The sequence below is a fragment of the Brassica napus genome, chromosome C5, assembly GCF_020379485.1.
Source record: "Brassica napus cultivar Da-Ae chromosome C5, Da-Ae, whole genome shotgun sequence".
Classification (NCBI taxonomy): Eukaryota; Viridiplantae; Streptophyta; class Magnoliopsida; order Brassicales; family Brassicaceae; genus Brassica; species Brassica napus.
The window spans coordinates 14,848,618-14,871,540 of record NC_063448.1 but is presented as its reverse complement, the minus strand read 5'-3'; the positions used below and the strand labels follow the sequence as shown (position 1 = coordinate 14,871,540).

General features: G+C 37.7%; 2 protein-coding genes and 1 long non-coding RNA gene across 3 annotated transcripts; 2 read left to right on the top strand and 1 right to left on the bottom strand.

Moving 5' to 3' along the window:
* Positions 1–1,137: 1,137 nt before the first annotated feature.
* On the bottom strand, positions 1,138–2,406 carry LOC125587789. Its single transcript, XR_007324170.1, has 3 exons — positions 2,174–2,406; positions 1,945–2,084; positions 1,138–1,485 (listed from the first exon to the last, which is right to left on the bottom strand). It is a non-coding gene; the product is annotated as an uncharacterized LOC125587789 (long non-coding RNA).
* A 5,988-nt stretch (positions 2,407–8,394) lies between these two features.
* Positions 8,395–10,054, top strand: LOC106416006. Its single transcript, XM_013856826.3, has 4 exons — positions 8,395–8,595; positions 8,693–8,786; positions 8,894–9,103; positions 9,204–10,054. The coding sequence occupies exons 1-4, from the start codon at positions 8,512–8,514 to the stop codon at positions 9,884–9,886; spliced, it is 1,071 nt and encodes a 356-aa protein (XP_013712280.2). The 5' UTR covers positions 8,395–8,511; the 3' UTR covers positions 9,887–10,054.
* A 721-nt stretch (positions 10,055–10,775) lies between these two features.
* LOC106416285 (pentatricopeptide repeat-containing protein At1g22960, mitochondrial) lies at positions 10,776–13,682 on the top strand. The gene is made up of 2 exons (XM_013857144.3): positions 10,776–13,307; positions 13,381–13,682. The coding sequence occupies exon 1, from the start codon at positions 10,944–10,946 to the stop codon at positions 13,170–13,172; it is 2,229 nt and encodes a 742-aa protein (XP_013712598.2). The 5' UTR covers positions 10,776–10,943; the 3' UTR covers positions 13,173–13,307; positions 13,381–13,682.
* The last annotated feature ends 9,241 nt before the right edge of the window (positions 13,683–22,923 follow it).

Genomic DNA, 22,923 nt, shown 5'->3' with positions numbered 1-22,923 from the left:
TCCACCCTCCAATAAATCATGCAGTTGTCGCTGCATACATCTATTACCTGATACGATAAACCAAGACCAGCTACGAGTTTCTGAACCAGGAGCTACATTATCCTCGGGTAGAATACCTTTTACAAAATCAGCAATCGCATCCACACAGTCTTCAGCCAAATTATAATCTGTTTTAATGCCCATCAATCTTGTAGCAGATGATAAAGCTGAATGACCATCTCTGCAACCTTCGTACAATGGTTGCTTTCCAGCATCCAACATATCATAAAATCTCCTAGCTTCTGCATTGGGTAAATCTTCCCCTCTAAAATGATCATTTACCATCTGCTCAGTACCTACACCATAATCTACATCCGTTCTAATTGGTTCTTCTAATCTAACCGCTGGCTGAGGTTCACTAGTACTACCATGTTCATAATCAGTTTCCCCATGATGATACCAAATTTTGTAACTTCGTGTAAACCCACTCAAATATAGATGAGTCCAAACATCCCACTCTTTAATAACCTTTCTATTTTTACAATTAGAGCAAGGACATCTTAACATACCTGTTTTTGCTTCCGGTTGTCGGTGAACTAACCCCATGAATTCAGTTATACCTCGTTGGTATTCTTCCGTAAGCAATCTCGTGTTCGGATCCAAATGAGGTCGATCGATCCAAGAACGAAAATAATTTGAAGAAGACATATTTTTTATGAATCAAATTCGTGTGTAAATAGAGTAAGAGGGAGGATGAAGATATGAAGTGAATGAAGAGGAAGAGGAGTGCTTGTATTTATAGTTTAAATCCTGCCGACATACCGAGGAAATTCCGACGGAATTCCGACGGACAAAACTAGTTCGTCGGAATTTCCTCGGAATTTTGTAAAATCCCCCAACGGCTCTCCAACGGCTATAATATTTCCTCGGAATTCATCGGTTTTTTCCGAGGAACAGAGTTTTCCTCGGAATTTCCTCGGAATATTCCGACGGACTGTAGTTTCCTCGGAATTCCGTCGGTATATTCCGAGGAAATTCCGAGGAAACCCAATTTTGTGTTTCCTCGGAATTTCCTCGGAAATTCCTCGGTATATTCCGAGGATTTCATTTTCCGTCGGAATGTCCGTCAGAATATCGCTGTTTTCTTGTAGTGAGTTCTTAAAAAAAAAAAAATTGATTAAAATTTTCATCATCTACCCCCTCAAAATGTTATGAGAACAAAATCAATCAATACATATAAACAATATCTCAATTGAAAAAAAAAAAAGACAACTTACGTTTCAGGTAAGCATCAAAGAGGTTTACAGTGACTCCTTCGACAGTATCATCAAAGGCCAAGATGTGCACACCTTCTCCTTACTTGACATGAGGGCATTGGTGAATAGAGATAACATCTCCGAGTATAACCCTCAAGTTAGACCTCACTACTTTGTTCATTCTGTTCTTTGGCTCCTCACATGATTCATCAGCGAGAGCAATGCACACAGTGTCCTTCCTTTTCTTACCCTGTAATACAAAACCAAATAAGCATTCACAACCCTATAATCAACTACAACACAACATCACAACAAGAACTATATAAATAACAAAGCCAATAGAAAGGGAGCATTACAATCATAGAAGTGTATGTTCATCAAAAGAAGCAAAATTTAGCACTCAGTTCAAAAGAGTTACTCAAAAGCCAATGGTGATCTACGATTGAAGAACATAAGGGTCCTCCTTTACACAAAGAATGACTAAGCAAATTCAAAATGCAAGCACAAGTGGAATATTTAATCATCTTCAAGACCACAAACTCAGTTCTGTTTTCAACTTTGTTTACTTGGTTTATCTTATCATATACAAACGCTACATTATCAATTTTGACACTGAACTTCAAAATCAAGCAGCCTATTACATAACCAATGGCACTTGCAAGTTGCAACAACAAAGAACATAAAAAAACAATTTGCACATCCCAGCCACCTGAAATTATGAACGGCGGCGAACTCTTCCCAGCCCCCGGCGAGCTTGTCACCATCCAGTTTCACTTCCCAAATTTTATCTGACGCGTCTTATGTTAGCAAAACCTTCGTATGATTACGTAAGAACTCATCCTCAAGCGTCTGCAACAACAAGAGGGACAAACAAACAGCTTTAAATGATGACAAAAGTCAGAAAAACAACAAAAGATTATAAAACCAGATGCACTTACAAGAAGTGGTTTGTTTCCGGTCAGAAATCTCCAGTGAAACAGAGAGGGTATTGGAGGAACCACCATTGTTCAGGGAACAGAGAGAGGTATCGATCGCTCGTGGTGGGTATTGATCGCTCGTGGAGGAGACGTCGTGAGGACCGACAGAGTTGTCGATCGTTGCGTGACGGAGAAGACGGAGAAACCAAAAAAAGAATCGAGAGAAAAGAAAAGAAAAAGAGAGAAAAAAAGAAAAAAAATAAATGTCTTTCTTTTTTGACACGTGATTGTAAAACCCCCTTTAAAATCGATCCCAAAATCCTTACTTTAAGGATCGGTAACATTGTTTTTAACTAATTTTGATTTAATTAAATCACCTATTATGTTTAAAAACCCTGTTAAGAAACTGAGATAATTATGGTCTTATATTCCGCTAAGAACTCCATCCTAAGAAATCCACTAATCATGCTCTTGTACCTATGAAAATTGGAGACGGACTTGTGTTTTACTTTCGGACAAAAGTATTTTGGTTGGTTGTCTGGATTTGCAATTATCTTGCAAACATAAGATGAAAACGGAAAACATATGAAGTACATTTATCAAAAAATAAAAACATTGCCCTTTTAACAAAAAAAAATAAAAATAAAAATAAGTAATATGATTGATGCTATAATTTTCTCTTAGGATTGATATTATTTAATTCGATCGGAGCACCACGCAAGATGCATTTTCTACGTACACTACTATTACTGAATAATTGAAACATTACTTATATAGTTATATATAGGGTTATTAGTGATTTAAACCTCCAGCTATTTTCAAATCGGATGAAAAACCTTCAACTAAAATTTTATGTTTTTAAACCTCCAACTATTAAACCGTTAATGCCGTTAACCTTCCGTTAACAAAATCATTTTTTCTTAACGGAGGCCCGTTAAATCGAAACGCAGTGTTTCATGTAATCACGAAAACGACACGAGGTTCTTATAATCAATGGATATTTTAGTGATTTAAACCCCCAACTATTTATAAATCGGAAGGAAAACCCACAACTAAAACTTTATGTTTTTAAACCTTCAACTATTAAACCTTTAATGCTTTTAACCCGCTGTAAATAAAGTCATATTTTCTGAAGAGAACTGTTAAATTGATATCAAGATAGGATTACATAGAAACGGAAGCGGGTACGTGGAAGCGGAAACGGAAGCGGGTACGTGGAAGCGGAAACGTATGAAAGCGCATAAGCGAAATTTTTAAATAAATAAGGAAGCGGATACATGTTGGAAGCGTATATATATATATATATATATTATATAAGAATTTGTTTCAAAATCTAAAACTAAAAATTATATGAATTAAATTCAAAATAAAGCATTTATTCATTTAATAATAATTTTGAAATGATTTCATATTAAATATGTAAAAATACACATAAAGTAAATTTAAAATAAATTATTTTTAATACTTTATAATTAGTTGAGATAATATATTTGAATATATGATTTATCTTTAATAAAAACTTCAATGCATAAAGATAACTTATAGTATTAATTTTAATATTTGTACATTTATATTCTCTCTATTCAATACTATTAAAATATGCTCTATTGTGTTCTCATGCTCTCTGTGGATTCGATTCCCAAGTGCTACATCCGATCTCTTATTTGAGAGAGTTGACTCTAGCTTATTTGAGAGAGTTGACTCTAGGGTTAATATAAGTTTATCATCATTACCCATTGATATATGGAGGTTTTAAGCATTTCGTGTCGTTTATGTAACGGTTCCCCGTTTAGAAAAGATGACTTTGTTTACAGAGGGTTAAAAGCATTAAATGTTTAATAGTTGAAGGTTTAAAAGCATAAAGTTTTAAAAGCATAAAGTTTTAGTTGTGGGTTTTCCATCCGATTTAAAAATAGTTAGAGGTTTAATCACTAAAATATTCATTGATTATAAGAACCTCGTGTCGTTCGTGATTACATGAAACGTTGCATTTCAATTTAATGGGTCTCTGTTAAGAAAAGATGATTTTGTTAACGGAAGGTTAACGACATTAACGGTTTAATAGTTGGAGGTTTAAAAACATAAAATTTTAGTTTGAGGTTTTTCATCCTATTTGAAAATAGTCGGAGATATGAATCACTGGTAACCTTTTTTCATCCCATTTGAAAATAGTCGGAGATTTAAATCACTGGTAACCCTTGTATAGTAAGAAAAATGGAGCCCACCTCTCGAAATAAAATAAATTATATACATATATCAATCATGCAATGCAGGAGATGCATGCATTTTACATTTTTTCCTATTCCATCGCGATTGCTTTAGTCATTGTAATTCGTCCAAAGATCTTCTTGCATTTAAATAGATCTATTTAACTTTATGCTTTTTTCAGCAAGATGTAACTTTATGCTATAAATCTTGACTTGTGTTTATGGCCAAACCATATTTTTCTTCTTGGATTTAACAAGAGAACGTATTTGGAATCCGTTTGGTTAAATATTAAAGGCATGAGGGTCAGAACTAGATAGGCTTGGCTTGTGGTCAAGATCGGCACAGAATTCATGAGCTTATTTGCACAAATTGACGGTGGATACATATGACATAATAGATGATGAACTATCAGAGTGCAGTGCCAAAGGATATACATACACACCTTTGAAACATTAACCATATTTTTTTCATAGTGCAGTGCCAAACTGCCAAAGGATATACATACACCTTTCATATTTTGTGTTGTCTTTTACCAAATCTCTTAGACCATGATTATAGGTAAAACCCCAAATTTTGTGTGGTCCTTAAATTTTTTCTTTTTTAAATTTTTTTTGTCTTATTAAATTTTTTTTTTTTAAAAAGCACCAATCGCGGGCCGCCACTCGTCTGTAGGGCCCGCTAATAGTGCAGAAACCTCTCTAATATCGATCCTTAATGGGTGACTTTCGGGACCGGTTATAAAATTTTTTGTTGACCCCACTGACCAAACAGTTGAAAAACCTACCTAAAGATCGTGGGATATTTATGCTCTTATATATATATATGTAGACTCTTAGTCAGGTTTCTTAGAGCATGTTTATTGCAGGTCTCTTAGTTTGGGGTTCTTAGCATAATATAAGATACAGTCTCTTAGCTTTTAAGAGACGTTTCTTAGTTTTTTTTTTTGATGAAATGTGAAATTTATTGATCAAAAGTGAAAAGAATAGACATTTACAAATGGGAACCTAATAGTTGAATGCTATACACTGAGAACAAAAAATAATGATCTATGTGTGAGTAAACACTTCAAACGAGCGCTGCATTATTCCTGCCAACTTATGATCCTCCTTATACCGCAAAGAACTGATTCTGTTGCGCAAGGCCTTGTCAATGAGTCGGATAGTCTGATCCATACTGCGAAAACCTTTCTGGTGCCGCCTCTCATTTCTCTCCTTCCACAAGTAGTAGATGCAAGTCTGGAACAACATTTTAATAAGAATCTTGTCCATGCCTTGAAGCGTGTTGCAGGTGACATACTGCAGAGTGAGAGCCCAATCTGGATCTGTACTACCATTGCAAAGACAACCTGCGGGCTTGTTCCACACATTGTAAGTGTAAGGACAAGCAAAAAATAGATGTTTTTTTAGTTAAAATTTAAGAGACCATATCTTATATTACGTTAAGAACCCCAACCTAAGAGACTTGCAATAAACATGCTTTTAGACCACCTCCCATTGGAGTTCTTAAAATATGTATTATGTATATATATATGTATATATTATATATGTATAAGTATTTGTAGGGTCCACAATTTTTGTGAAACCCCTTAAGCAAAGGTTCTAAAAATCTCATTTTAAGAATTTTTGTAGGACCCCACAAATACTTATGCCTATATAATATATATATATACATAATACATATTTTAAGAGCTCCAACGGGGCTCTTACACTTCATCGTATTTAATTATAGACCAACAATTTTAGACAAACAAAACTGATTTGACAGAATATTTGAAATTTACAAAATTGATTGTGCTAAAAAAACCTTATTTGGCAAAATGGGCTTGGGGCAGATTAGGTTGAAATTTTAGTGAACGTCCCTTTTATCTATTCGGTAATATCTTCTCCTATATTTAGTGGTGCAAGGCAACTCGTGGATACGATTTATCGAGACTCCAGTAACTTGTGGAGACGAATGATTAATGATTTAGCTGTATATCGTAGGCCTAGGCATGAGAATTTTATCCGAGATCCGTATTCGATTTGAGATCCGGATCCGGATCTGATCCAAAAATCCGGATATTCGGAGGGACCGATTCCGGATCCGGATCCGGATACCTTAATTTTTTAGTCCGGATATCCGGATCCGTAAGTTTTATTAATAACTATTTAAAAATAGTAATATCTATATATAAAAATTAATTAATTTAATATATTTTTATTTTTATAATAGTATATATAAATTTTATGTAAATTTTGTAATATTATACATAGAAATAATTAAAAACATTATATTTTTTTATTTTTAAATTATTTTTAATATTTTTTATATATTAATATTATTTTTTATTTATTTTAAGGATCCAAATCCGGATCCGGATGTCCGCCGGATATTACAATTTTTAGAAGGATATCCGACATCCGGATATCCGAAAACTTCGGATCCGGATAAAGATAGTAAAATTATGGATCCGTCGGATAAGGATTCGGATCCGAATACCTTAAAATTGCTCGGATATCCGATCCGTCTCAGGCATAGTATATCGTATCATGCATCAAAATAAATAATATAATAATTTAATTTAATTGTAAGGAATATATGGTTTAAGACCATACGAAAAGATGTATAATGCCCCATCGACTGAGAAGAAAAGTCGTATATAAAACTTGTTATAATCCCCAGTCTTTATGAACATGACATCATCAGTCTTACATCATTTGGGTGATGATTTAATTTTCATATTGTGGAACTGAGGACTTACAAAAACTAGTATCTAATCTATTAATTTATGTTTCTATTTTTATCTACCATTAACAAGTCATAGTAGGACCATCTAAAGAATTAGTTAATATGATATATTTGATTATTTACATTAATAATAAATCAACTATGAATTTTAATTTTTTTTAAAGGATAATAAAATCTGTCGAGGAAGAATCTAACAAAATCTTACTTAAACTTTTAAATATTTTTATAAAATAACATATTAATTAATTTCATAATTAGTAATATAATATTTTTATAAATTAATGTTAACTAAAATTTTATTATAAAACATCAAAATGAAAATTATATACGATTTCTTTTATAAATTCTATAAATATATTATGTATTTTTTTAACATCATATTATGTATTATATAAAAATAGAAGTGCTATATGAATTAAATATGACAAATTTATTTTTTTAAGTTGTTTCATTTAAATAAATTATCATTCATCGTTAAAATGAGTTAAAATTAAACTATATAATATTTTATACAAAAATAAATTTACTAACATAGGTTAAAATTTTATATCTGCAACTATATATTATCTTTTTATTTATTTTGAAACTTTTAACAATATATTTTTAAATGTTTATATACAAAAATATAATAGTATATAATAACTTTTAGTTCATATACTATTTAAAAATATGTTATTAGAAAACTATGAAATTTTAGTAATTCATTTAAAATATTAATGAAAAATTAAATTTTAACTGTATTTTTTCTTTTTAATTTTAACAAAATCTGTTGAAAAAATTTAGAAAAAATTACCAAAATTTTAAATATTTTTTATAAAATAATGTATTAATATAGTAACAAAAACAAATTCAAAATCTATGTAATCTTCCAAACGTGGTAAGATTTACACAATATATAATAACGAAATTCATGTAATTAATAATGCCGAATAAGAAATATAAAAAAATAATATTATAGATTTACATAATATATAATAATAAAATGGAAATTTTATATTTAAAATCTTTATAAGATTATCAAATATATTTATAAAATGAAAAAATATCTGCACGAATGTGCGGGTTAAAATCTAGTTACGTTGATATATAGGACTTACAAAAACGAGTGTTACGTTTATATATATGTTTGTTAGGATTAAGACATTAAGAAGTAACTTTACAGTGTCGAAAATAATCAACTTCAAGAAAAGCCTTTAGATGTATGTATCCTGGTCGTCACGCTAAATTCAAAACGTAGTCGAACAAAGCTTAAATTTAAAAGGCCCAAAAGGCCGAAAACGCTAAAAGAACCACTTTAAAAATTCTTTGTGAAACGACGTCGTTAGTAACCGTGAGAAAAGCTTCGTGCAAAAACCCTCCTTTGCTTAGCTAGCAACCAGAGAGAGAGAGAGGCGCAATAGAGCTGAAGAAAGAAGACGAAAAAAATGGGGAAAACAAAGAAAGAAGATCTGAATCAATTTCTGATTCCTCACCTCAACACCATCTACGATACTCTCGATAATCTCCAGGTAATTCTTCTTCTTTACTGATTTTTTTTTAAAAGCTTAATGAAATTAGAATCGTAATTAGACACACGAACTATGCTTAACTTTTTTTTGGTTCCAGTTGTTCGAACGAACAGCGTTTGCGACAGAGGAGAAAGTGAACTGGAACGATGCTCTTCAGATGTCTGGTCATCTCTCTAGACAAGCCACCATAGGTTTTCTTTAACAAACAAAAAAAGACTTGTCTTTTTCATTTCTTTGTTTGATTTCTTCTCTCTCTCTTTTGGCAAAGTTTGTATTTTTTTCTTTAAATTTTAAATAGTGGGAATGCTGTGGAGTGGAGAAGCTCCAAAAGCTGAATCACTTAAGGGGACTATGGAGTCTTACTTCAACGCTCTTCAAGGCTTCATACTTTGTTGCCATGTAAGCACTGTTGGTGCTGGCCCTACTCTTTCTTCGCTCATTCATGTCTCCGTCAAGAAGATCGTCGATTCCAGCCTCAGATTGTTGCAGGGTTCTGTCTCCTTATACGGTAAGAAGCTTAGATGGAATGTTCAAAGGCTCTTACTTTTACTAGTGTGTGATCAAGATTACTTAAATTTTTTTACTGTGTTTTTGAATCTGGTCACTAGAGGGATCATATGAGAAGGACAAGAAGCCGTCTATTCCACGGCTCTCAGGAGCAGTTTGGGAAGCATGCTCTGGTTTCAAGAAGGTTCCTACAACAAACATCATTGCCATTGGCAGAGCTATTACTCAGGTTGCTGTTTCCATGAAGGATGTCCTCAGGGAGATGAAAGAAGTGAAACCAGCTCCACCTGAGGATGACGCATCTGGTGATAACAACAACTCAGATGATGATGATGATTTAGGGAATGATCTGTCTCCCGAAGAAATGGAAATTGCTCAAATGGTAGCTGAGATTGTGTCTGAGACCATCATGGTGACAAAAGAACTCATCCGAGTTATCACCGGGATGATCAAGCTGGAGAATCCAAAGGATAACAGCGGGTTTGTGGACTCGCTTGAGAAGATGCTGAAGCTGTGTAAAGGAACTGGTGATCAGATCGATGAGATTGGAGCTTGTGTTTATCCTCCGCAGGAGATTGTCAAGATGAAGCAAGCGCTGAAGATAATACAGGGAAACCTCGATGAAGTCGAGTCCGAAGTTGAGGGTTTGAAGAGTGCTTCAGAGGCATTTACAGGAGCTTGCAGGAAGCTGAGTAGCTCGATGAAACACATGGAAGCTGAGTTAGACAAGAGATGCGAGGATGAAGTAGTTACTGAAATGCAGAATGTTACTCTTGGCAGCTAGAAAGTTTAGGATTTTGCAAGGTTTCTTCTAAGTTACATTTTTGTGTGTGTTTTATTACAGTAAAGTCGTGTACTTTTATGTTCCTGTCGGAAAGTAGCATGTGTCTTTTTAACACTCATGATTCATGTAATATGCATTGTTCAATGTGTGTGCGTTACACTTCCTAAACTTTATAGGTATGTAGCTTAGAATTTGCTTTCGTATCTTACCAAACTCGGAACGATGACAACTTCATTTTAGAAATTAGATACTGAGAATAGATTTCTAACATTCTATAGACAAGAATACATGATCATGTGGGATCACGTCTATAGACTGAAGTGACAAGGGCTAGTGGGTCATTTCACATGTTAATGTTTTTCAATACCCAATCCGATGGTAACCGATGGCATTTTTGGGTAATGGTTCAACCGGTGGGAACCAGATTTGTGCCTACTATTTTATATTTCATTTTCATTAGCAGCAGAAAGGTATGTAGAGAACCGGTTTTAACAGTGGTTTAAACTTCAAAGGTTATTGGATTAAACCCAAACCGGATGAGAAATTGAGTGACGATTTAAACCGCGATCTCGGTGGAATGGACCGTTTTCCCGGTAAATCTCACATGAGAATGTTTTTCCATAAACCGAATCCAATAGCAAACCGATGACATTTGTGGGTAATGGCTTAACCGGAGTGAACCATGATTTATATTTTGTTTTAATATTCTATAAAACAAATGCTGTAAATTTCATTTTGATTAGGATGAAAAAGGTCAGTAGAGAAGGAACCGTATTAAAGGGTAAACGATTTAAGACAAAATCGAAACGGGGATAATAAACAGGAAGCCAACGATTAAACCGGTACGGTTAAGAGAAAGAAAGAGATAAACCCTTGTTTTATTTTGTAGCCTCCGGGAGAATTGATTGACTGTCGCCGACGCCCACACGGGAGGGGAGAGAGATGTCGTCACAAGGCTTCGTGGAACTTTAATGGCCGCTCCTCCTTCTCCTCGCCACGAAAGCTCTTCAATTGATCCATTCCATTTCGGTCCTATGTGTTCCTCTCCGTCTCTTCAATGATCCTATGTCTCCGCCTCTGTCGCAGAGCTTCCAGATCCTCCTTCTCCACTTCCACTTCCACTTCCACTTCCGTCTCTAAGCTACGCTACCTCTTTCTATCATCCTCTCCTCCCTCTAATCCGGAGTCCCATTACGCTCATCTCATTTTGACCTCACACGGCTACAATCCCAATCGCAAGTGGTCTTCCCACCAGTTTCATCCCCTCGTTACTGATCCCGATCTTCTAATTAGAGTCCTCAACATGATCCGAGAGAAGCCCGAGATCGCTTTCCACTTCTTCAAGTGGCTACAGAGCCAACGCGATCTCAAACAGTCATTCCTCGCCTTCGCTGCTCTTCTCGAGATCTTGGTTGAGAATGATCTGATGAGCAAAGCCAGTTGGGTCGCTGAGAGGAGCATCGATCTCGGTATGCACGAAATTTACCATCTTTTGATTGAAAAGAGTCTTGTTGATAAACTGATTGCTTGCAAGACTCTTGATCTGTTGTTGTGGGTTTACACCAAGAAGTCAATGGTGAAACATTGTTTGTTGTGCTTCGAGAAGATGATTACTAAAGGCTTCTCGCCTAGCGTTAGAATCTGTAACTTAGTTTTGAGGCTTCTTAGGGATAAACAAATGGTTAACGAGGCTCAAGAGGTTTATAGGACGATGGTGGCGCACGGTATTAAACCGACGGTTGTCACTGTTAACACTATGCTGGACACTTGTTTCAAGGCTGGTGATTTGCTTAAAGTCCCGGAGATTGTTTCTGAGATGGAGAGGGAAGTTGTGCCTAACGTTATCACGTTCAACACTATGTTGGATTCTTGTTTCAAGGCGGGGGATTTGCACAAAGTGGCCAAGCTTTTGTCTGAGATGGAGAGAAGAAATGTTTATGCTACTGAGGTGACTTACAATATACTGATCAATGGTTTCTCCAAGAATGGTAAGATGGAGGAAGCTAGGCGGTGTCATGGAGATATGCGAACATCTGGATTCCCTGTGACAACTTATTCCTTTAACCCTTTGATTGAAGGGTATTGCAAACAAGGCTTGTTTGATGAAGCTTGGGAGGTTGTTGAGCTAATGCTCAATGCGGGCGTTTCTCCAACCGCATCTACTTATAATATTTATATACGCGCGCTCTGCGAGTTTAGAAGAACGGACGACGCTAGACGGGTGCTGCTTGGTATGGCAGCTCCTGATGTTGTGTCTTACAACACTCTAATGCATGGATACGTTAAGTTGAGGAAGATTAGAGAGGCTTTTCTCTTGTTTGGTGAGCTGATTGTTAGGAACATCCGTCCCAGCGTTGTCACTTACAATACTCTAATGGATGGTCTTTGCGAGTCAGGGGATTTGGTAACTGCTCAGAGGTTAAAAGCAGAGATGTCCAGGCAAAGGATTGATCCTGATGTGAAGACGTACACCACTCTTGTAAAAGGATTCGTCAAGAAAGGGAATCTATCCATGGCTACTGCAACTTACGATGAGATGTTGGAGAAAGGGATCAAGCCTGATAGATATGCATGCACTACAAGGCTCGTGGGTGAGCTGCAGCTTGGAGATAAAGACAAAGCGTTTCGTCTGCAGGAAGAGATGGTGGCTAAGGATCATAACGCTCGAGATCTGATCAGTTATAACGTTTGTATACATGGACTCTGCAAGGTTGGGGATCTGGAGAGAGCGATTGAGTTTCAGCGGAAGATTTTTAGAGATGGCCTCGTCCCTGATCATGTTACTTACACCACGGTTATTCGTGCTTATCTGGAGAAGGGACGGTTTAAGATGGCCAAGGTCTTGTATCAAGAGATGCTGAGGAAAAAGTTGTCTCCCTCTGTGGTTACCTACTTTGTGTTGATTCATGGTCATGCGAAAGTGGGAAGGCTACAACAAGCGTTTCAATATTCAGGCGAGATGGAGAAGAGAGACATTCGTCCAAATGTCATGACGTGCAACGCTCTTCTACATGGGATCTGCAAAGCTGGTGAGATAGATGAAGCTTACAGATACTTCCGCAAGATGGAAGAAGATGGGATTCCACCGAACAAATACAGCTACACCATGCTTATAAACAAGAACTCTGACCTTGGTAAATGGGAGGAGGTTGTCGAGTTGTATAGAGAGATGCTAGATAAAGAGATTGAGCCGGATGCTTACACGCGCTGGGCCTTGTTCAAGCATTTGGACAAAGACCATGCGTCACGAGAGGTTGAGTTCCTTGAAAAGATATTACGCAGTTGACGAGGGAGCAAAGGTGCTGACTTTGAATGAACATATTTATTCTTGGAGCTGGCCGGTTTTGTCTCTGAGAAGTGCATACGGCTCAGTTTTACAATTACTATGCACAAAAGTCTTGTTGATGGCTCAGCTTGGTTGGTATGTACAAAACTCTTCTCTTGGCTTTCACAAAGACTTCTGCATTGTTTGTGATATCAGACTGTACTGCCAGCTTCTTCTCTAGGGGGAACGCAGCTCTGAGCTATGCCCGGAATCAATCCAATGTTGTTGCTCTTTTAACTCACTCTTACCTGCAACTATGGCATTATTATTTTACACAGCAGAGCAAGAAGAATAGGAATAAAAAGATGACCACATAAATGGGTGTTGTTTGCAAGAAGATTCATGCGTATTTGTTCAATTCTTTTGAAAACATTTTATTTTTGGGGGAAAGAGAGAAAGTGTGAAACACATAACTTCATTGTAGTACATTTATGGAAGAAAGCGAAAGTAACAAGGCTCTTCTTCTCTATACACCCTTGAGCATGTTTTAGGTAAACATTATTGTCAATGCTCTGTGCTCTCTTCTGTAAAATCTGTCACACATTCTTCTTTCGGTCACTCTCTCATGAATCATGATACACTTCGGGTCATTTTTGTAATGATCATATGCAAAGCAATGTTTATCTATTTGCAGCAAAGAACCAACAAAATGATTATTCAAACCTAAACTTTAACATGTTACAAAAAAAAAACCTAAACTTTCACCAACAACATCAAACAGGTTTACTTGTCTTTTTGGTTAAATATGTTTATATATATATATATATATATATATATATATATATATTCTGACTAGTTGATAAAGTGTAATTTACAAAACCGAGTTTATTAACATTATTATTGATAAAGAGTGATTTAAAATTGTTAATAAATCATAAACAATGCATTAATAATTTTCAAATGTTTAATGTGTGAAAACATGGAAATACATATTTATTCGAAACAGATGAAATACAAATTCAGAAATATGATCAAATGATTTTCACTAATAAGACTCCAAATAACTTAATAACAAAACAAAAAATCATAAACAACCAAAAAATCAGGCAGCACATCAGATTAATTGTTATAAGCTAATGGACTTTTGATCGTTTGAAGGTTCAGCAATCTAAAGCAAAGCCCACATGTAATTGAAGATTCTACCCAAAATCGGCTAAAAAGATCACAAATTAGTGTGGATGAGTATCTGTTTAAGTCAGATAAATCAGATAAACAACTTAGTAGTCTTGAAACCTTTTGAAGGGTGCACACAACTTCCTAGTCTTTGTACATTCTTTGTACATTCTTTTCAAAGCAATTACAATTACTTGATATAAGGAGACTTCTAGTTTTGATTAGCGTATCATCTTTTTTCTGCCATAAGGACATATCACGATTCAAAACTCTGTTATTTGAATCAACCGTGACGAGTAACACTTATGTGATATCCAAAAACAGAACAGGAAAACACATTGAGTTTACAAAACTGCGACAAAGTTTTTAAAGAAAGCCAATTTTGGAATGCTCTCATCTGATTTGCAAAAAAATATTCCATCAGATCAAAAGAGCACATTAATAATGAAATTTTTTTTTGGAAACATAGATTTCTTCCAAACATATTTTCCCGGTAATGATTTTATAACTGGAGAGCTTTATGAAAAAAAACTTAAAACTCATAGTCCAAATCTCAGAACTGTTCAAAAAAAAAAAAAAAAAAAAAACTAAGCTTCCACTGGCTTCAGTTCCAGATAGCTATTCTCTCCACATGATTCAGTGCTGCATCTGCTGACATAACTCTGTAACGGAAACAACAAAATCTCTGTTCCTGGAAATGACCACCACAATCGCAGGAGGAGGATTATACATTTTTTCTGTCGAAGTTTGAGCATCAGAGTGTGGCTGATCGATTTCACAACTATAAGAAAAAGTTGAAGAATTGACTTGTACATCGATAAGCTCAATGCCTGTCCTCTGGAAAGCTTCCTTGTGCTCAGCTTGAATACAAGTGCCATATAGGCGACCATAACATTTTTTCTGTCGAAGTTTGAGCATCAGATTGTGGACGATCGATTTCACATCGACATAAGGAGGTATCTGGAGAGAGGCATAATCCCAAAACACAGCCGTCTTTACATTCCCGTATTCCATTGCTATCTGCCACGCAAAAACAAAGAATAGTTTTTCTTTTGTTAGAGAAAATTCATCAAACACTTGGTGGGCAAAACCTATAACTCTCTTCAAGTCACAAATCTTCGACTTACTTCCAAATAAACAGAAAAGGAACCAACCACTAAACATCTTATTCCTAATTTCAATATCATAGAATCACCTCAGGATTGAGTCGGTCGTCCATGGAGATAACTGAAGAAGGAAGACAATCGTTGCGATAATCGTTAGGGGGGGGGGGTACCAACTAGCACAAATGTATCAACGGACGGACTGTAAATAGAAAGCAAACCCGGTTTACATATACCGGATTAAACCAGAGAAGATTAACAATCTCGATTTGTCGCTCAATCGATTCTCCCCAGTGAAGGACTCGGCCGGGCGTGTGATGCAGACCCATTTCCGGTCTTACCTGGTTCGCAGATCCGTTTCACACAGGCAGGAGTTCACAAGGATAGAATCAAACTTCGTATCTGTCAGATCTTCGGTTTTTGGTAAAGCTCATTTCCCTTTCCAAACTGTTTCTACTCATTTGCTTTGGAGACTGGATTCCATTAAGAGTAGTGCTGATTCAATGATACGTGATAGCAAACGAACATTGTGTAGAGATTTGTGTAACGCCCCGAACGCCCACGGCTAATGGGCCACCCACGCCCGCTCTCTCGGCCCGTGGGTCCCATCCCGTTCCAACGGTCGGTCCGTTAATTTTCCAAGGCTCTAGAGTCTTGTTTACTGACCCTGCAATCACCACCCGACCTTTTCCCATGCTTTGGCCTCACTCACACGCTATCGCGAATCACTTCCCGATAGGCCACCCATCCTTCCACTACTCCAGCTCAAGCACGCTTAACTCTAGAGTTCTTTCAGGATGTGCTCCGGAAAAGGTAAGTCAACTTTGGTGACATAGGTGATGTGCCGCAGTCCACAGATCATTACATGGAACCAGCTCAGCATGGAGTTCAGGACGTTCTGAACATTTCAACCGAGGTTCATGTTTTTCACCGTACCAGACTTGACTTGGATCATGCCAGACTTGAGAAAGATCATGCCAGACTTGAGAAAGATCATGCCAGACTTGACTTGGATCATGAGGTTTCACAAAATGATCGAGACTTCTCTCTTTTGGCTCGATTGCCTCATACTGCACGTACCGGCGACCGTACTGATGGACTGATCGACCTTTTTGATCAGTTCATGCACTTTGATCGGCCAAATCTCACTAAGGCAAGGATCCTTCACCTATCTGAAGACATAGGACACACTTGGTCCACTATGGTTCATGATCTGGACATGGTGGTTCATACGGACAGTCCCACATCCGTCGTTCTCCTTACCTCGGTTCATGCTTCAGGATACAACGAATCTGGACAGAAGCCGAACAGTCACTTTGTCTAGTCTTATCTCTTTATTTTCGTATTAAAGACTAGATCTAGATCTAGATCTACTTTTTCATTTAATTCCTAGATCTACAAAACACTATAAATATGTAGTCCATTTCATCAAAAAAATCAGTTCAGTTTTGGTTGTTTATTTTGTTTCTTCTCTGAGTGAGAGAGAGAATTCTTTAGCTAGTTCATTGGTGTGAACCGGCTTGTTGATTTGGTGGTCAGCCAATTCATCTTTGTGTGTTGTTTGGTGGTTAGCCAACACATTCATTCTTTCTTTGGTGGTTAGCCTTAGATCGTGGGTATATCAAGAGTCATTCCGCATCTCTTGACGATCTTTTCAATCCATCTCAGTTCCAGAAGTGCCGTTTGCCTTCTCGGATCATATCCAACACCCAGCTAAAGTGATCCTCCCTATCTTAGGGTTCTCCAGTTGGTATCAGAGCCACTTTGGCTGGTTTGTTTCAATTCATCTTTTCATCTTCTCATCTCTACACGATTTTATTTTCTTATTTCTTGTTGGATCCGAGCTGTTCTTTTACTCCCTTGTGATCGCCAGTTATTAAAAAAAAAAGAGAAAAAAAATCTATCAAAAAAAAAAAAGAGTAAAAGTTTTGGCTTGAATCACTTTTGAAGAGAAATCCAGGGGGAGTGGTGGAAGAGAAACCCTGCTGGCTGAAGAGAAACCCAGCCTTAGGACAGTTAAGGCGGATCCATATCAAAATTCTCTTCATCTTTCTTTCTCTTTTCTTTTTCCCACAAAAGTTTGTTTTGGGTTTTGATTGCTGAATTTTGACTGCCTATCATCCTTTGAACCAGTGGAAAGAACTCTGAGTGATCACCTAAAAATCGTGAGCTAAACACTTTGAGAGTGTGAAGATTTTTATTTGCTAACTCTTTTGTTAAGTGTTTTTAGGATGTTTAGACTTCTCAAGAAATCAAAACTACAACAAGACGTTTACTTTCCTTTTAAAACCGTGTTAGAAAAAGAGCAAATGATTTTTGGAAATAAGAAACAGTTTGCTTCTAATGGGTTTGATTTTGTGCAGAAACAAAGAAACCAAAGGAAGAGACAAAACAAGTTCGATGATGATGAAAAGTGGATCAGGAGTGGTGATTGTCCCATCACCAAAGCCAAGAGAAGCAACCGTGATGTGTCTGATCAGAACGAGCTTCAGACTTATGCCAGCCTGGAAAAGATGTTGCATAAGGCGATTCATGTTGTCCGGCAACTCAAAAAGAAGGGAAACACCAACACTTCTTCTGCACCAAAACAACAATGTAATTCTTCTTCTCCTTCAAATTCTGATTTGAAAACTAATGTGTTGTCTTCTGATAAAAGCAAGGCTGTGAAAACCACAAGGAAGGCTCTTTCTACCAGGTGCTTCAAATGCCATAGGGTCGGTCATTATGCCAACAAGTGCCAAAAACAGAAATCATGGTGACTTTGGAGAAAATTGAAACCGAGCCAGAAAAGGAAGACCCTTTACCAATTTTCGATGACTATGCACATGAACCGAAGGAAGGGTCAGGTGGAGAGCAAAACTGTGGTCATAAAGAAGGATCTTCTTCCATTCACAAACCGGACCGAACTCAAGGTGAGCAACGTTCTGATTATGGTTCTTTTGCTTATAATCCTTTTCCTTTTAATGTTTCAGATTTGAGGACAAATCTTTTTGAAGAGGAAGGGAATGATGTGCCGCAGTCCACAAATCATTACATGGAACCAGCTCAGCATGGAGTTCATGATGTTCTGAACATTTCAACCGAGGTTCATGTTTTTCACCGTACCAGACTTGACTTGGATCATGCCAGACTTGAGAAAGATCATGCCAGACTTGAGAAAGATCATGCCAGACTTGACTTAGATCATGAGGTTTCACAAAATGATCGAGACTTCTCTCTTTTGGCTCGATTGCCTCATACTGCACGTACCGGCGACCGTACTGATGGACTGATCGACCCTTTTGATCAGATCATGCACTTTGATCAGCCAAATCTCACTAAGGCAAGGATCCTTCACCTATCTGAAGACATAGGACACACTTGGTCCAGTATGGTTCATGATCTGGACATGGTGGTTCATGCGGACAGTCCCACATCCGTCGTTCTCCTTACCGCGGTTCATGCTTCAGGATACAACGAATCTGGACAGAAGCCGAACAGTCACCTTGTCTAGTCTTATCTCTTTATTTTCGTATTAAAGATTAGAGCTAGATCTAGATCTACTTTTTCATTTAATTCCTAGATCTACAAAACACTATAAATATGTAGTCCATTTCATCAATAAAATCAGTTCAGTTTTGGTTGTTTATTTTGTTTCTTCTCTGAGTGAGAGAGAGAGAGTTCTTTAGCTAGTTCATTGGTGTGAACCGGCTTGTTGATTTGGTGGTCAGCCAATTCATCTTTGTGTGTTGTTTGGTGGTTAGCCAACACATTCATTATTTCTTTGGTGGTTAACCTTAGATCGTGGGTATATCAAGAGTCATTCCGCATCTCTTGACGATCCTTTCAATCCATCTCAGTTCCAGAAGTGCCGTTTGCCTTCTCGGATCATATCCAACACCCAGCTAAAGTGATCCTCCCTATCTTCGGGTTCTTCAATAGGTAGCCAAATCAATTCTCTTAAGCCTTTCCATATATCACAACTCGGGATGTTACAATTCACCCCCTCTCAAAGAACGCAACGTCCTCATTGCGCTCCACGACAGGTCTCAAGACGCCTCTCAGGTCAGAACCGAGATGGCTAACTAGCTCTGATACCACTTGTAACTCCCCGACCGCCCACGGCTAATGGGCCACTCACGCCCGCTCTATCGGCCCGTGGGCTCCATCCCGTTCCAACGGTCGGTCCGTTAATTTTCCAAGGCTCTAGAGTCTTGTTTACTTACTCTGCAATCACCACCCGACCTTTTCCAATGCTTTGGCCTCATTCGCACGCTATCGCGAATCACTTCCCGATAGGTCACCCATCCTTCTACTACTCCAGCTCAAGCACGCTTAACTCTGGAGTTCTTTCAGGATGTGCTCCAGAAAAGGTAAGTCAACTTTGGTTACATATGTAGCCAAATCAATTCTCTTAAGCCTTTCCATATATCACAACTCGGGATGTTACAATTGTAAATTGTAACACCCGTATTTTTCGAAATAACTTAAATAAATAAAAAGTCTGAAATCTCCATTTATTACTTCTCAAAAGTCAACTCCAAAGTCGTAAATCCAATAAATAACCATAAATTCAAATAACATAATAAATCCCGAAAATATCGATAAAAACATAAAATCCGCAAGTCTGAAAAAGACAGAAATAAAACTCCCAAAGCACCAGCCCGATAGCAATCACTCCTGCTCGTCAGTCTCATCTGAAAGGGGAAGGAAAGGAGGGGTGAGTAACAGGGGAGTTACTCCGTGAGGTATGGGATGCTAAACACGCAAACCACTGACTTGAGTAAATATAACTCCCACTATGAAAGTTTAGCTCTAACATGAACAAACAAGATGCCTAAAGCATCACACAACACAAACAATGCGATGATAGCATATAGCTAGTTCATACACCCCGCATCTCCTCATACGGAGATATATATACATACGCTGCGTCGCTAGTACAGTCTGTCTCTGTACCCCCGCCGTCCAAAGCTGCGTCGAATGCAAACGTCTCTGCACCCACGCCCCACACAATCTGTGTCGCTAGCCCAGACGTCTCTGAGCCCCCGCCCACCAAAGCTGCGTCGCTAGTCCAGACATCTCTGGACCCCCGCCCTCTCACATAGTCCCTACTCATAACTATGTATACATACATATATATATATATATATATATCGCATCTCTTAACATCACACAATCAAATCAACGATTGAATTCTCTATATCCCTAATTCCAGTTTACAATGAATAAACTGACTAACAATCAAGACTCAGACAAACTCAATTCAAACAGACGGATCATGATTCGAAATCTAAACTACGATAGAGAGAATTCTACACTGGTACGTGATTTACGGAATAGACTCTCACCTTAGCCAAAGTTCAGAGGCAGAACATGAATTGCTCAAGAGCGGATATGTCTCCACTAACAACACTCAGAAAAGGTGTCTTCGTATTAATAATAGTGTTAAATGAAATGTGCTCCAATAAAATCTTCATACGCCATCAGTTTAAGTGATGCACGAGCAACTCCAAGTCTAGGTTGGCACAAGATTCAACTATACACATGTAAGAACTCGATGAAGGTTTATGATATACATGTAACTTGTATCACAAGTAACAGAGAAGGCAACACTTAGCTAATACGGCTTGGATCACGATTGATGACGACGGCTGGTACGATCTCCGGTGATCATGGCACGACATGCCTTGTTTCTGAAATGACTCATGGCTAACGACGGTATAGATCGGAGCCGGTGGTGGCTAGAGATGACAAACGTCATCGCTCGGGTTGCCTCATCTCCACTTCTCTCACGATTGAATCCATAAGAGAGCTACAGCCATGGCTAGCCGATGGTAAGGGTTGGTGATCTCCAACACGTCATGACCTCTCCGGTCAACCACGATCCAATGAAAGCACTAATGGTGGCTCCAATGAGAAACACTCCCTCTCTGATGATTGACGGTGCTCCGACAGTGGACGACAACAATGGCTTCGGTGTAAAGCAAGACGGAACAAGGGAATATGGCTGAAATGGTGATTACGGCTAGGTCAAATAGGAGAAAGGGAGACGCGTACACTGATATATATATTGCACGGTTTGACCAAAATGTAAGGAGGGTTTTAGTTATAATTATTATTGTACTTGTAATTGTAATTAAACCAAACCAGTTTTGATAAACCGGGTCATTACAATTCTCCCCCACTAATAAACAATTCATCCTCGAATTCAAATGTCTAACCGGTACCATCTTGAAAAAGCTTTGGATTGTCAATTCTCATGAGTTTGGGTTTTCCAGTTTCTTGAATTTTTGTCTCTCTCTTAACGAATTTTTGATCACATGGTTATCATCCACTGAACCGCTTTCACTTACCGGTCCAAAATCTCCACTGGCTGATAAGGTGCAGACAAATACTTTTTTTCTTCTTCTCTTGGTGGATGCTGCAACATGAGCTATGCCTCTCCTCACAATTTTCTTTAATACTTACACATAAAAAAGATCATGAAAATCCGACAACTCTGCTGATAACTGCAATTTATAAGCATTGCTCCAATCCAATCCACAATGGGGTACGATCTCATATATATCGGCTTAAGCCTTTTTCGAATCTAGATCCTCTCTGAAATGTTTTTTTTTCAGGTATACTAAGTCTCCTACTTGAAACTCCAAGTCTTTACAGCGCTTATCTGCATAGCTCTTATGGCGGTCATGGGATTCCTTAAGCCGAAACATTAGCATCTCAACCTGATCTTCTCTTGAACCATTGTTTGTTATATGACACGTCACTCCCCACTTCTGTCCAACAAGTGATGTACAATAGGCCAAACATAAAGTGCCTCGTACGGTCCCATCTCAATACTCGAAAGATGGCTATTATTCTAAGCAACTCCGCGAGTAGTAAATACTTCCCCTGGCTTCCTTCCCAATCCAAAACACACGCCCTGAGCATAATTTTCAAGGTATGGATAGTCCTTTCTAACTGACCATCTGTTTACGGATGATAAGTTGTACTCATGTGAACTTTTGTCCCAAGTGCCTTCCGAAAGGCTCTCCAAAATGCAGATGTGAACTTGGTATCCCGAACCGATACAATACAGGCAGGAACTCCAAGCAACCTCACAGTCTCTCTGATGTAAATCTGCGTCAACCGATTAGCTCTGACTGTCTTCTTAATTACTTAGGAAATAGGCTGACTTGGTAAGTCTATCCAGGACTACCCATGTGGCGTCCTTTCCACATATGGTGATTTAAAATCCAATAACAACGTCCATAATCACCATGCCTCATTTCCACTCCCGCAAAAGCAAGCTCAAAAATACATGATAGATAACTGATCCTCTGACATAGCCATCTGACATGTCTGACACTATGACGCAATGAAGCTACAACTCTCTTCATACTAGACCAATTATAGTTAAAACTTCATATCTTTGTACGCCTTGGTGTTCCCGATGGGTAGAGAAACACGAGTGATGTATTTGCTGTATGATCCCTTTTCTTAACAGCTTATCGTCCAAGACACAACTCGGTTTC

Coding starts and splice junctions, on each gene's coding strand:
- LOC106416285 (XM_013857144.3), top strand. CDS start 10,944: ATGATCCTATGTCTCCGCCTCTGTCGCAGAGCTTCCAGATCCTCCTTC.
- LOC106416006 (XM_013856826.3), top strand. CDS start 8,512: ATGGGGAAAACAAAGAAAGAAGATCTGAATCAATTTCTGATTCCTCAC. Junction 8,787..8,893: donor CTCTAGACAAGCCACCATAG/GTTTTCTTTAAC, acceptor AATTTTAAATAG/TGGGAATGCTGTGGAGTGGA. Junction 9,104..9,203: donor GGGTTCTGTCTCCTTATACG/GTAAGAAGCTTA, acceptor TCTGGTCACTAG/AGGGATCATATGAGAAGGAC.